Below are 16295 nucleotides of genomic sequence, written 5' to 3' on the forward strand. Positions count from 1 at the left end.
ACTGCCCCCAAAACACAGGCAGTCCAATGAGCAGCGGCCCCGGCAGAACCCCCTTTAAGCTTGCAGCATGCCGCTTTTTTTTCCGGTTACCAACCAGCACTGCTACAACCAAAGGAATCTTCACACAATAGGGTAACCAGGTCATTACTGGCTAAGCTGATCCGGGCCCCTGTACTATCTAGTAGCCCCGAAAGTGCATGAATACTAGGTTTGTAAGCTGTACCCTCTGTCCAACAAAAACGTCATATGTTACGAAGGCTGAAAGACAAGAGATACGCCCGCAAGTCGACCAGAATGATTTGGTGTGGAAAGCCGGGCTATTACAATTAGAACGCTTTGCCCTTTTAGTGACCTCTTATGACAAGCATGGACAATACGATCTATTCTAAGCCAGTGCCGCACGGGAAAGTGAAATATTAGTAGTGAAGAACTAGTTAGTATGAATAAATATAATTTCAAAATCTTATTGAGAAAAACGTTTGGATGATAAAGATTTTCTCAAATCAAGGTTCACTTATAACTGTAAAGCGAATTATTGAAGATACTTTATAATGATTGTTAATTTTGAAGATGTTACAAATTTCTGTATTATAATAAACTATTTTTCAAAAGATAAAGCAATTATACATACGGCAAGTATAATGTAAATTTTATATTTATTTCCCGCTAGTAAAAGCTTGTACTGATCATTATTTCTAAAGTAGAAATGTATGGATTTTTACGTTTCATCTCCAAAATATTTAAGCTTAACCTTGTTAAATAGGACATTCTTAAAGTTTTAAAATTCTTTATCATAACGCTTGCTACAATGTGGAAATTTTTTCTGCTTTGTGAACTTCTCATTCACGCTCTGATGTTCCCCGAGGGGTATAGATTACCCAACTTGTAGATTATATGGACGTGGATCCCATCATCATACTCTCATGACCATTCAATAACTAAACGAATCAAGTCCTTAAATAATAATATTTAAATTATTGATATTCAATTGTTGGTAGTGAATAATAATAATAATAATAATAACAACTGTAATATTTTGAAAGGTGAATTTCGGTTAAATAGCTTTCAATTTTAATCTTTTTTATTACATTTATACAACTAAAATATGTTCCTAAGATTTAGTTATTTCCATTTTATGAGGATCACAATTAAAGTATTTTTTAAAATATATAGTACATTTTTAGGAAGTGATAAAGACATTGGATCCGATAAAGTTGTTACAAATCTGCACATAACTTTATTATCTTTCTATATTAATGTTAGATGAAATGGTTATGTTAGATGAAATGGTCATAAACTCTCCTTGTATCTTGAAATTTCAATAACTACATTTTTAATGGTTTTCTAAAACAATACAAGAACTATATTTATGTTTGTTTTAGGAGTTCATTTACTTGTTTAATTGAGCGAGTGATGTGTTAAAGTGGTAGGATACATCTGTGTGGTATTTTATTTTTGTTTTTCTTCTACGGAACTCGGGACTTGTATAACACGTGCATGATTTTACGGTAAAAATATTTTGTATTCAAATTTTTCTTTGATGTGTAATCCCCATGGTTTTTTCTGAAGTACTTACATTATATTTTATGTCGTTACACTTTTCAGGGGCAAATATTTATAATCGGGTTTACCTTTCAAGTCAAATTTCTTTGTAAAGCAGTCTCTTTGTGTTACACCTATCTAAATGCTCGTCAATATCTACATGATTTCCTTTTGCGCATTTCGTGACTGTACATTTATACCAGAAATTTAGTTTGACTATCATAGTATAATTTATTATCTTCCCACCTTCTTTAGAGTAATCACTTCTTTGAAGACATGATCATTGTTTGAATAAAGAGGAAAAACATATTTTTTCCTTAATTCAAACACGGAACGAAATTTAATTACCTGGAAGGAAAAGATTTCTATAAAAAAATAACCAGCATGGTTAATTGAATAATACAATTTGAACGAAAAACAACACTATAAATGGTTAAATCCAAAGAAAAAACAATATATTTACCAGGACAGTGTTAATACAAATGTACCTTTCTTAGCACGATTTATAGTGGCAATGAATACAGATACAACTGTTGAAATTACTACTCGTTCCAGTTTGCACTAAAGTTATTCTGCTGCATCAGTATAACTGGATTACTATGATTCTGGCTTCTAAACTACAAGAGACTCAGGACTTTCAAAAAATTTAGTTTACGAATCGTTTATGATACCATAAAGTTCTAGCGTAAAACATTCATTTGGAGAACTGACTACATCAAACCTTACATTAGTACAAGTAATATAATAAAGATATATACTTACTCGTATTATGTACAGTTCACACCACACAGTTTTGCAATTGTGAATTGTGATTTTATAGCCAAAATCAGCTGTAGAACTTAATCATCATCCATCATCTCTCCTAGAGCTTGGACAGACTGATATCGCAGAACTCGAAAGACAGATTACCTACAAGTCTATTCCATTGACCAGTCCGAATAAAACATCACAGTTAATGAAAACCAACCCTAAATACCTCAATTAAAAAGATTTCTATAGCCTCAGATTTAAAATATACTGGTATATTATTATTCTTGATTTAAAATGAAAATTATAATTTTTAAATCCAATATATCTAATAATAATAATAATAATAATAATAATATAAGTATCACTGAATTTATTAGAAACTTTTAGGCACTTTAAAAATTCATGCAGATTTCATTTTAAATTAGACATGAAAAATTCTACTCTTCTGGCACAAAGTGTTAATAAATATTTTATAGATGAAAACTCATTGAAACATAGCACATATATTATATTGTAACATTAATATCTGCTTAGGTTTACGCCCCTGAATATAGAATATAGTATTTGCTACTTCTTTTGTAAGACTAATTCTAATTCTAATGCTCTTAAACTGCATTTATTCACTTCTGGGAAATGCACTTATGTCTCAATGACGCTAACCAGCAGTTTGCAGATAACGTTTCACGTGAGCACGGTCATGGCTGTGCCGCTGGTAGACGACTTCTTGAATGCGTTGCTCCGCTCTGTTTTCGTGCATATAAATATGCAAATATGTAAATGTGCATATACTTCATATGATATTTGTTATGTTGATTTCAACGTTTAATGTTATGTATAATAAACAGCAAGGCAGGAGCACATCATACAACGTGTTGTGTAACAGAATTCGCAAGGTTGCATGCAAAATTTCAATCTTATAGCTCATTTCATACCCTGCATTTTGATAAAGAGACACATCCAGAAGAGAAATGCTTAAAACCAGCTTGGAGACTATGAAAATACTCCTATGTTGGCGTAATACTTAATAAACTTCCATTACATCCAGTCAAATTCTATAAACTTTGACATTCTAACCTAAATAGAAATACAATCCCAATCAAACTTAAAGCATGAACTAATTACCTTTATTAAAATGTCTTGCCACTTCATAAGTTTTTAGTTTTGTTCATTTCGCTAAATATAATAGGATATTTTTATAAGAAATATTCCCATTTGGCTAGGGATAGTACTATTGCATAAGAGAGTTCTAAAATCCAATCTTGTCACCGACTTCTAACGTTGTTTTTCATTCTTAATTTATGTTTGTACAATATGAATAATGTAAATTCAATAATAAGTCACATGTTAAATGAACTCTTATACGGCTTTACAAAGTTTGTTTACAAATTTCTTTAATCTGAAATTATTTCGTCACTACAATGGTTATCCATAAGATAAATGTAAAAATATGGACCAACACCTAGCCAAATCATATGAATAAACATTCACCATTATCGAACTCAGTGTTCGTAACATATAAGTGGCTCTTCATGCCCAACTACACGTATATATGTCAATTTGTTTTAGAGATACCGTGCGGAAAGACAGAGAGACAAACAGCCAGATACTCGTAGAATCGAAGTGTTTCCATCCCTATTTGTGATAGACTTCATTAACGCTCAGTCAATCAGCGTTAGCGGTGAAATGCATATTGCGGTGAAAACTAATCAATGAATTGTATTGACAAAACAGAGACATTCTAACAGTAATTAGAATGATATTGTTTTATAAAGCGACTACCTGTTGCAGTTTGCTCATTTGTATTTGATGACCAGTAAACATACTGATATGTTTACACCTAGTACAAAAAATGTCATATTAAATTATTTAAATTGGCCAATTAATTTAATATGTGCCTTATTTAAGGACCTCACCACGTAACAAACTTCGTTAAGGTTGTATGTAAAATTTAAAATTTATATTGGTAATTTCATCCTATTTTTCCCTGTGGCAAGATTGACAGACATACAATCATAAAGAAATGAAATATTTACATCTTCCGAGCAAACAAAAGTGATAATTATAAATGCTACTCAGCTAAATACCATGGTTTCAAATCCCTCATTATAGAACTTATTCTTGGCTGTATATAAATGAAGTTTGTTTACAAATACACTTACTTATCGCATTGTTCGTTTCTATCATGGTTTCCCAATGTAAAAATTTCACATACAGCATCATCAATCTCAGTGTTCCTCATTTTAAAATGAAGCTTTATGCAAAATTGCAAATATGTAGACAAGTTCGCTTTAGGGAAATCATGCAGACAGGATGGACAGGCAGACAGAAACGAAATTCTTCCTGCTTCAGAAGTGATAGGCTTTGCTAAGGCTTAGTCCAAGGAATTTCTTTCTAGATTTTATTCCTACTGCTAGTACAAAAAGAATAAAATTATATTAGTTTTGAAAGGTTTTATATAAAAATAGATAAAACAATTAAAACAAACAATGAAAAACATGTGATATCATTTCTTAATAAACTATATAAAAGTGTATATCTGTTAGTAGTACCATTTCAGAAGAAACTTTTTATATATTATGAGCGCCATAAATTCGTAGTAACATTTGATATTGTATGGCTTAGTTTATTTATATAACACATTAATTACAAAAGTTTGTCTGGTCAGTAACGCTTTCAGGTTTGTTTTAATAATACTCCAGGCTTGAGGAAACCACGAACTCATTCCTTTGACGTTTGATCCTTTGTAACATATTACTGGACACAAATATGCAATTACTGGCATGAACCTCATGTTTTAGGTGTAATTATTCCGAAATTTACAAACAGCTCACTCATATTAACAAAAAAACCTATGTTTGAAGGTTATTTGTGACGATGGAAGGATTGTGAAGGAAACAGGAAATCAGTAACACTACGTTTAGAGATCTGCAATCTGATCACTTCTACAGGTAAAGAACTAACCTAATTAAATTAAATAGAAAAAATTAAATTAGGTTAGTTCTTTACCTGAAGAATAGATCAGATTGCCGATCTCGAAACGTAGTGTTACTGATTTCTTATTTCACTGAACGATGGCAAATGTCCGGAAAAATCATATTTCCTTCAAAAAAACCTAATTATTATAAGACCCTACTTTCAAAAATGTACAATGAAAATATAAATTCATTAGGTAAATATATATAATATAAGTTTGAAATAGTAAAGCACTCTATGGTATATAATGTTCACCCAATTATGTTACATGAAATTGAAAGTGTTTTTGTCTGACAGAACACTGAACCTAGCGTTATACCTCAATGGTGAAAGGTTACTGCCAACCTTCCAAAACTAATTTTTAACAAAGTTTTCAATTATACTTTCTTTTATTACCCTTAGCACAATATTATATAGTTTCCAGGAATATTATGGTTATATTAAAAGAAAACATACTTACAAAATAAATATAAGTTACTGTACTGATTAAATTAATCAGTTTACTAACCTCAAAGCCTTCTCCGGATTTACCCTTAGCAAAAAATTTCGAAGGCATTTAGGATATTGTGTATTGTTATTCTTATAACATGTTCCTGAAAATGTTATATGCTTCACAAAAGCGTATTCATGTAATTAATATAAGACTTTTTCAGCCAATGAACATAAGTCCACAAATATCACCTATTTTAATGTACGGCACATTACCATATTGGCTTCAAAAATTTTTTTGTATTGGAGGTTAGTATTTTTAATTGCTATATGGTAGGTAAAATATACAGAGGTAATTGCTCTTTCCTCCCCCACCCCGCCTCATTAACCCGTTATTTGAAAATATACAATAAAATTTAATTTTGTTTAATAATATTGTTTATCACAACTAAACAAAGAAATCTCGAAATACCAAAGCTTATTTTCTGATAATAAATCACATTCCTCCCTGCAACCTACGTGTTTGTTAAAAAGAGCTCACACCTCAGGTAAGTTGTAAAATCTTTTTCCCTCTAATTTTTTCTTCAAAAAGACAAGAATTTAGAATACAAACCTCATATAAAATACTATAAGACTTTTATCAATTACTTGACATACTTTAGCAAAATAATCTATATACTGCTATACAGTATGGTCTAAAATAATACCCTATTATAATATAACATACTATTGATATAGACTAATAGTTTTGTTTGACAATTAATATTGTAATAGAATAATTCTTATTAACCCTGGTATTATGTCTGATATTGTGCAGTTTGATTTTATTTTTAATATTCCACTGTCATGCATGTTCAAACTTGTGAAATGTTTTCAATTTGATAAAGTTTATTATAAAAACTATAAAACAATTATTGTGTACCTAATCTGATTATTTAGTGTAAATGTTGTACAAAGGAGTATTTCGACATAGCTTGCATGAGTTCGTAAGTGACTCTTATGATAGTAAGTTTCAAGATAATGGCCATTCGTATTCAAGAAAGAAATTTTAAGTCGACGAATTTCCCAACAATGACCCAATACACTAGTTTCTTTAAGTATATCAGGAAATTATAAATATCTTTTATTGTGTTGCTTTTTTCGCTATCTATCAAGATGGTGGCCATTTAAAGTTTGGAAAGAGATGGTTACATTTTAGTTACATTTTCCATAATAGTGTAGAATGATAGTGTTTCTTAATTATTTCTTACTTGTTTCTTAAATTATTGTAAAATCCTCAGGTTATTTACAATAACTTTTGTCCTTATGTGGCTTTATGGGTGAGATTTTTGTATTATGCATAACATAAATAAAAGTGGACTCTATTCTTAAAACTTTCAAGCTATATTTGTACCTACCTATTTTGTGATGGCTCTCAAGTTTTCAAGATGGTTCCTGTAAAACTTTAGAGATGTATATAATAGATCCATTATAAGTAAATATATACAAACATAATTTCTTATTAATATTAACGAGACAAGTACACAAATAGTTTTATATACCTGAAAAAGTTTGTTTACTAAGGTTCCAAGTTTATGGAGTTTGTGTAAATTTAAAATTATTAAAACCATGTTAACAAGCCAACAGTAAGAACTATTATTTCATCAGTGTTGTGCAAACTAAACATCCTACTAATGCATAGGCTACTCAGTTTGACTTTTAGAGATAACGACCACATGTGAAGTGTACCTATTTTCGGACTGAGCCTGAAGGAATATTAGTAATTATAATAAACTGTCAATTTTAAAAATTTCATATATTAACCAAACTATTTTACAATAAGCGTATTTTCACGAATTTTTTTGTATTGTTCAAATATGCAAATCATATTTTGTAGCATTATATTTGAAATATTATTAATGATTTTGTAAAAGGTTTATCCATATTGGGTATAAATCCTGTATAACTGTTACTGACCTCCTAAAACCTATAAGTAAATTTTAAAATAAAAATTGTACGTAGGAATATCGAGTTCTATAAAATAGTAAATCTTGAAATGAGAAAGAAAAACAAGTTTCATAAATACGATTGAATTTTATTAACTGTTGACACACATATAATGTTTATTATTCGTTTAACAGTAATAGTAGTTGTTAATCAAAATTGGTACAAATAATTTATGTTTAAATGTTGAAATACAATAATAACTTAATGAATAAAATGTATTAAACTTGCTATCGTAAAACTAACTGTGAAACAATTAGTTATTTTTATTAAAAATGTATAAAGGAATATAGCTCAAGAAATACGTATTAAAATACATATTATTTCCCATTTAAAATTTAAAATTTCATTATACTAAAAGTAATGATTCATTATCAATATGCGTAACTTGAATTAATTTTATCTTTGTTGCTAAAACTTAAAAATGCTGAGCAACAATAAAACATTCTTTAAAAGCAACGACATAAACATTTACGTATTTTTTACTATAGCAATTAAATGTGCAACAATAAGAAAACTCAATAATATAGGGATATATGGAAAAACTAATTTAAGGTAATAGACGTATTTCATGGAAAGTAAAATGCTATTAGTAATGAAATAAGATATTTAAACAATATTTGTAATCCCTACTTTCTTTATGGTTGTATTATTTAACATACCTATTCGAAAGAATATTCTTGTGCCAGATACATAACTTTTTAAGCATCATTACAATATATAACAACGAAAAAGCATTTATTGAGTAATAATGCATTATTTAAAAAGATAAATTATATACATATATTGATCATTTTCAATTTAATTAAACTGTAGAGGCAAATCTCTATAACAATAAAAAACTTTAAGAATGAGTAAAAGAAGTAAAAACAATAAATACATTTTTAATCATAAATTATATTTTAAGCTTGTAAAAAGCATGGAACTAATGAGATTAACCTAGATAGAAATTTAATTTATGTTATTGTATTGAAAGATGCAAATAATACTGTACAAAACTAATTGAATAGAAAAGCAACAAGTTATTGGTTAAACAAAATGATATGTAAATCACAAGTTCATTCCAACCTGTGTAACTTTCTGTGGATGCCTACCAAGAGTTCTTCAAAAATACGGTGGTTGATGTTCTTGCCCACTTGGCACAGCACAAACCAGTCCCCAAAATTTGAAGAGTACACAAGTTCCCTTGCTTCAATGCGGTTAGGGAAATACAACGCACGGATATACTTGGAGAGAAGGGCGGGAATGCGCATTAAGAGATTTATGGCTGTCACGATGGCTAGAATAATGTACCAGAACCAGAGTACGAGGATCATCTTCTCGATGGTGGCGTTGATCGGAAGCACACAGAGTCCGTCAGTCCTGGAGATTAAACCAGAGGGACCGTTTTCATGGATAGTGCAGTCTACTAGTTTAGGAAATATCAACGTCATGGGGTTCACACGGTTTTCTTCGATTGTTGACAAGAAAGAGAGAACGTCCCATCCATAAGTCATAAACACACCCCGAGAAAGTAGTTCAAAAAATACATCTGAATAACTACGTTGTATAAGTTGAGAATTTCACAAAACAGGTACCCGTAGGCGTAAACATTTAGACGCTTGTTATGTAAATATAAATAATTAACTCGTGTTTCTCTCCATACATTTGTTTCAACTCCTGGAACAATTAGCTGATTCATAAATGATATTAGTCTATCCATTTTTCCACCCTCCAATTTCTTCCAAATGCAACGTGGGAAGAGAAAACAAAGTGCCTTCATAATAAAAACCATTGGAAGCCAAAAGTAGTACGACTGCACTACTCCCTCGGTTAGTCCAGGGACGTAGCTCGTTTGGATGGAGCTATGTAAAATGCGTTGGTGGATAGTAAATGCGCCTTCAACTAGACAACTAGATTCTAATTCCTTTACGGGGATATCTTTGGATATGCATGTAATCGGTCTACCTACGTATGTTTTAGCTGCAACAATGAGAGAGAATGCGAAAAGTAGACAAGCAGTCACCAGGTAGTGGAGCTTAAAAACGAAATTGTCTCTGTACACACGATCAACTGGTATGAGTTTTAAAAAGAGTCTTACAAAGCGTCTTACAAAGAGTCTTACAAAGAGATCAAACATCATCACTCGTAGAAACACGGGAAAGCCACAAACACAGTTCTTGTAGGAACGATCCTTAACACTCCACTGTTCACTCACTACTAATGAAATACGAGGAACGTTCAGCGTCGCGGCTATCTCAGTTCTGCCAACAGAAAACTGGAGAAACACAAGGCCGGTGTATACAGGCTGGCCCCTTGAAATGAAGGCGCTAATTCTCACAGGCAGGCTGCAAATTTCACTTCTCAATGAAAATAAGTGTTGCTTAAATATTTATTAAATATATATAAAACTTTATACTTTAACACGCAGGACAATAGTGGTAACGTTAAACTTGTTAGAGATTTCTTATATTAAACATTCATTTAGTTTTCTTTTGAGTAAAAATTTAACCTAGATATCGCATGAATATTTTCCAGAAACACTTTATGGTTTGTTATTATTTAATTTCCTAAATGATTTGAATACCACAAGTAGAATTAATATATAGATTGGATTGTTTTATATATCAGATAATAAGAAAGCTAAACAGGAGTATACTATGGCCGGAGTCCAAAATATTAATTTGCAATTGTTTTTGGCATTTTATTGTATATTTGTATATTTGCTGAAGTTCATAAAAAATAGATGTAACATATTTCGGAAAGACTGATCCAACCGTGTAGACTATATACTTTCAAAGTGATTATAAAATAAATGGAAAAAACAATTTTTAATTACGGTATAAAACTGATTAAAAATAGAATTATAAAGAGTTATCTCTCCTTGATTAAAAGCCTTAATTAATGGCATTCAAAGTGTACAAAAAAACATAACGATAATTGCAATGTGTATAACATTCATTGTAAAATAAAATCGTAGGAATTTTTTTATTTATAAGCAATGTATAATGCAATGTATATGTGTAAATTGAACAAGTATTTTCATACCTTTTAAATCTCCATTACAAGTTTTTAGTGTGGTCATAATAGGATTAAAATAGGATTTAAACTTATTATTCGAAATACCCTTCGAGCTCCCACTGGTCTCTACAGTTTCTAAAATTCCCATCTTAGTCTTTAAAGTTGCGAAATATTTCTTCCTGGTAAATGTAATTAACTGTCTATTGTAACGATATGAAATATTTTTGACAGCTGATATTGCGCATAATATCACAGTACTCTTTATTAGTAAGGTTTGTTAGCTTTCTGTGTGAAGCATACATACAGCTTCACATAGTACGATTCATGTAGTAAAGACATATAGTATCATCTAACGTTTGCTATGTATGGGAACAGTGACGAGTTCCAAACAATTAATTAGTTTATTCTGGATTTTACTTAATGAACAAAATTGTGAATCTGTAGACTTAAGGTATTGATTTTGGTTTCCTTGGACTTTATGGGACGGCATATTTATAGTAGGTGAAGCAACAAAAACGGAGTGCTGACTAGACATTAGCATGATTTAAAGAACCAATCACATTGTGACTACAATTTGAGGAAACAAGAGCCGTAATTGGTCCATTACTGTAATAAGCTGAATCACAAAGCAATACGCCGAACACAAGAAATGCTTATGGCACATAGTAAATCGTATAGGCACATTGTAAAATATTATTGTTTCAAAAATATCATAAGGTGGATGAGGTATGGAGGGATGACAACTGGGTTTACTTTCTAACGTGTGTAGATTACTTAATATTTAATAATAGAATATCATGGCAAAATGAATTTTTGCAATATATTCGGTATGATAATTCTTATACTCTATTTTTAAGAAATACAAACAACACTTTATTTAATTTAATTATATTATTATCAGTATTATTTTAAATTATTTTAGACTTCATAGTTCTTTACTTCATCTAATTAAATGTTGACAATGACAATAATTATTTAGATTTTTTTAACTCACTTCGTACACATAAAAATTGTGTAAAAGATTTATATTACAAAAACTTATATTTTCCTATATTCTGTAAAAATCAAACAGTGAATTCTATCATAAATGGAGCAAACAGTGTTTTTAGCCAAGCGATATTATCGTCAGGTTCAGGTAATTGAAGAATTTGAAGAAATGCTGGATGACAGACCGCAACTGATTACTGATTGTTTTTATTAAATATTGTGTCTTTTCTGAAATGATATATAAACTTAATGTTTTTTTTTTTACTGTCAAAGTATTAGTGTGGCGACACTATTGATATCATAATTTATAACTTAATTACATTACATACATAACTCGGACAACATCCAGGATGCCTGCGCCGCCGCCTGACCATATGACTAGCCCAGCCACCTCCGCTCCGCCCGCTGCCATCCCCATGTCTGCTGCGACCAATGGAGAGTCGGCTGTCGCCCCTCAACAGAGACTGAACCATCAGCACATCACCTACGCGGAAGCAGCTAGGGGATCGGCCACGTTAGGCAGTGATGTGCAAAAGGGACGCTCTCCGGCTTCAAAAAACTTGACAATGTCACACTGTACGAAGCAGACCTAGGCATGACTTCGGATCCAGTCTTGCAGCAAAAAAATGACCGAAATCAAAATTTTCAAAAACCTCAAAAAACTCAAAATTCAAATTCAACCCAAAAGATTAAATTGGTTCACCAAAACGCTCAGATTGCAACAAACAAAATTGATGAATTGGCTTTAATGTGCGAAGAGCAAAACACCAGATGTGTTTATAGTCTCTGAGCACGGATTTTCCCCTGAAACAATCCACCTTTTCAAAATTCCAAATTATTTTTTGGCAAAATATTTCTGTCGAACAAGCTTCAAAGGGGGTGGTGTGGCAATCTTTTTGAAAGAATTTTCCAAATTTGAACCTTTCAAAATTAACTGCAGTGCTGACATGGATTTTGAAGCCGATGGCATCAAAATCAATTCCAATTATTTCGGTAAAATAACAGTCATTGGGATGTACAGATCCCCCAATGGCTGTATTAACTCTTTTTTTGAAAAACTAGAACAGCTCATGAATTTTATTTTTTCAAACTCAATGAAGTTTCTCATAATCGGCGACCTCAACATTAATGTAATGGACCTCACCGACCCCCTCACCCAGCGGCTGCGCGATATTCTGAACTCCTTCAACCTAAATTGGTCTGTGAATTCACCAACACGGGTGACCGCTACGACGAGCACAGCCATCGACAATGTGATCAACAACATTCATGGCACCACGGTCTCTGTTTTAAACACTGCGATCTCTGACCACTTTGCGCAGGAGGTCCTGGTTCATGGATGCAAGCTGGAAAATCAAAACCCAAAATATAAAATTGCAAGATCTGTCAATTTTCAAAACATTTGCCGACTGAATAAATTGCTGGAGCGCGAGTCTTGGGCATTTTTAAATGAGTTTGAGAATGTTGAGGACAAGTTTCAAGCTTTCAGTAATAGTTTCAATTATTATTTGGATGTTGCTTGTCCGTTTAAAAAAACTAAACAAAATTAAAAAACCACGGAAAAATGGCTGGTTGACTAAAGGAATTCTTATATTTCGAGACAAGCTTAAATTCTACCACAACATTTTTATTCGAACCCAAAACGAAGATTTCAAAACTTTCTCTAGAACATACCGCAGGATCTATAGAAAAGTCATACGAGCCGCCAAAGCCTATGACATCAATAGAGCCTTAGGTAATTGTGAAAATTTCTCAAAAACTGCTTGGAAAATTATTAACAACCTTTCTCGAGATATAAACTCAAAAAAGTCTTCCCAACCGATTGCAATCAAAATTGAAAACAAAATTTACGAAGATCAATTTCAAGTGGCTAACCAATCCAATAAATACTTCTCTACCGTGGCTACAATGAACTCGTCATTTAAAGAATCTCAGTCACACGGAAGAGAAGTCAGTGATCCGGTTGCATCCATGGCCTTGGCCCCTGTGTGGGAGGGGGAGGTAGCAAATGTCATACAGAGGCTGAACACAAAAAAAACCAGTGACGCCAATGGGATGTCAGTATGGCTACTCAAACGTTGCTATAAGCACATTTTGAGACCGCTCACAAAATTGATCAATTTCTCATTTGAAACTGGAAATTTTCCATCTTCTTTAAAGACTGCCAAAGTCATTCCGATTTTCAAAAAAGACGATCCTTGCCTCGCAAGCAACTATCGTCCAATCTCAATTCTTCCTGTGTTCAGCAAAATTTTTGAAAAATTATTCTATGAAAGACTGGAAAGCTTTCTAGAAAAAAAAAACAAAATTCTGAATCCAGAACAATTTGGATTCCGAAAAATCAAATCCACAATTGACGCGGTGAACAGCCTTCTGGACAATGTTGTCGATGGACTGGAAGGTCGTGAACATGTGCTAAGCATATTCCTCGATCTTTCCAAAGCCTTTGACTGTGTGCATCACGGGACACTGCTGCAACAGTTAGAAAAATGTGGCGTCCGGGGTCTCCCACACTTATGGCTCACGTCTTATCTAAAAGATCGAGATCAGCGCGTGATGATCTCGAGCGTCGTTTCCAGCAAAATAAAAATGGCTCATGGTGTCCCTCAGGGATCTATCCTTGGACCTCTCCTTTTCCTGATTTATGTCTGTAGATTGAACTCAGTAATCCAACTTGGGGCACTGGTTCAATATGCTGACGACACGACTCTCTGTTTCAAAAGCAATTCAAAACAAGACCTGGAAATCAAATCTTTTGTGGGATTGAACGCATGCATTCAATATTTCACAGAATTGAACTTGACAACAAACCAGTCAAAATCAAGTGTCATCAATTTTTGTCTTCGTCAGCATGATCATGCGATGCGACCTTCTGTCTTTGCGGATGATGCCCTTTTAGAGGATACAGATTCCACAAAGTTTCTGGGGATGTTCCTTGACAGAGGACTGACCTGGAATGATCATGTTGATAGCATCTGTGCTAGAGTTACCACAGGCATATTTGCCCTACGGCACCTAGCAAAGATCTGTACCCTAGAGGTTCTAAAAACGGCCTATTACGGCCTAATCCATCCACATCTTGTGTATGGATTAAGACTCTGGGGAGGATGTGCCAAAAACAAAATGGAGCGGGTTTTCAGCTCCAAAAAAAAACAGTCAGGATAATTTTAAAACTGAATTATAGAGAGTCGTGAAGGGCATCTTTCGGGGAGCTGGGATTGATGACATTGCTCTGCCTTTACGTTTTTGAGGTGATCGTGTACTGCAGATCGAGATGTGCCTTGATAAGTGGCAGGGACGTTCACCAATATGAAACTAGAGGCAGGGACATCTTGCGAACTCATCAACGCAGACTGGCATTATCGCAACACCTCCCTCAGCAGGTGGGTGTCAGACTAATCAACAAGCTCCCTGAGGATATCAAAAACTCCAACAACCTCAATCAATTTAAAACTCGTCTCAGACGCCTGTTGGTGTCTAAAGCGTTTTACTCGATTGATGAATTCATGACGAGCCGTTGGGATGATTGAAAATCATGGATCCGAAGTCTGTGTGATTGTGTCGTGAGAATGCTGAGATGTAAGTATGACTGCGAGTGACTGTGTAGTTAGGATATATTTTATGATGCATTTGACTATTGCAATACAATTTTACATATTGTCAAACACGCAATAAAGAGATTATGATTATGATTATGACATTAAAAACATAAAACCAATATTTAATACTTTTTTTTGTGAGGCCTTTCGATAGCAAGGCTATCTTCTTCAGACACATCACAAAAGAAGAAGATAGCCTTGCTATCAACAGGCCTCATAAAAAATAAAAGTATTAAATATTGGTTTTATGTTTTTAATGTAATTAAGTTAACAATAACCAATATAAGCTCCATCTACAACATCATAATTTATAATAATTTTCTTAATAAATATTTAAAATGGGAATCACAGAAATATGCTTGTGTGTATAAGAGATTTAAGATTATTTTATTTAAAAGTTTTCCCACCCTGGTATGTAAACCCCTTCAAAAGAATACTTTTGGATAAGCTCTGGAATTATTTCAATTTAAAACTGATACAGAACTATATTAGTCTGAGAATATTAAGAGAAAAAAAAGTTATAAAAAACATAGCTTGAAATTTTAAATGTTTTATTTAAAACTATGTATCTCTATCAGTTACCCGTAGCTTCGCACGGATTTAGCGTTGAAAAACAGGGACAATTGGAGACCATTTATGGTCATTGTTATTTACTCCCGTGTTACGTTTAGATAGCGTTTTGTCTCCGGTACGGAGGGGAAAATGTAACGTAAGGAAAGAGACACACACAAAATTAAGATCGACAATAATTACATCCGGAGGTGGAAGGACAGGTGAGATTGAGGTATAGCCTAAAAGGCACATTTCAGGATGTATGCTAACTCACCGATGTTGACCTTGGTTCTTGCCTCGCTTCATCCGAGGGAGGGCCAGAGCCTCCAGAGCTGCAGTGGGTTCCACGGAAGGACAAAACACTTTCACTGAGAATCTTCACTGGCATCGGGGTAGGCATAAGTTTAGAGGAACACTGTCAAGAGGGTAAGCTAGATCATGTCACCTCCGAAGGTTTCAACGAGACACTATACAATGAAT

General features: G+C 32.9%; 1 protein-coding gene across 1 annotated transcript; it reads right to left on the minus strand.

Moving 5' to 3' along the window:
• Window positions 1–8735: 8735 nt before the first annotated feature.
• On the minus strand, window positions 8736–9110 carry LOC124355855 (innexin inx2-like). The gene has a single exon (XM_046807010.1). It carries the CDS (start codon window positions 9108–9110, stop codon window positions 8736–8738), a length of 375 nt encoding a protein of 124 aa, XP_046662966.1.
• Between the last annotated feature and the right edge of the window lie 7185 nt (window positions 9111–16295).

This window comes from Homalodisca vitripennis, chromosome 2 (genome assembly GCF_021130785.1).
Source record: "Homalodisca vitripennis isolate AUS2020 chromosome 2, UT_GWSS_2.1, whole genome shotgun sequence".
Taxonomy (NCBI): domain Eukaryota; kingdom Metazoa; phylum Arthropoda; class Insecta; order Hemiptera; family Cicadellidae; genus Homalodisca; species Homalodisca vitripennis.

Bases quoted from the DNA above. Each gene is read 5' to 3' on its own strand.
- LOC124355855 (XM_046807010.1), bottom strand. From the start codon at position 9,110: ATGACGTTGATATTTCCTAAACTAGTAGACTGCACTATCCATGAAAAC.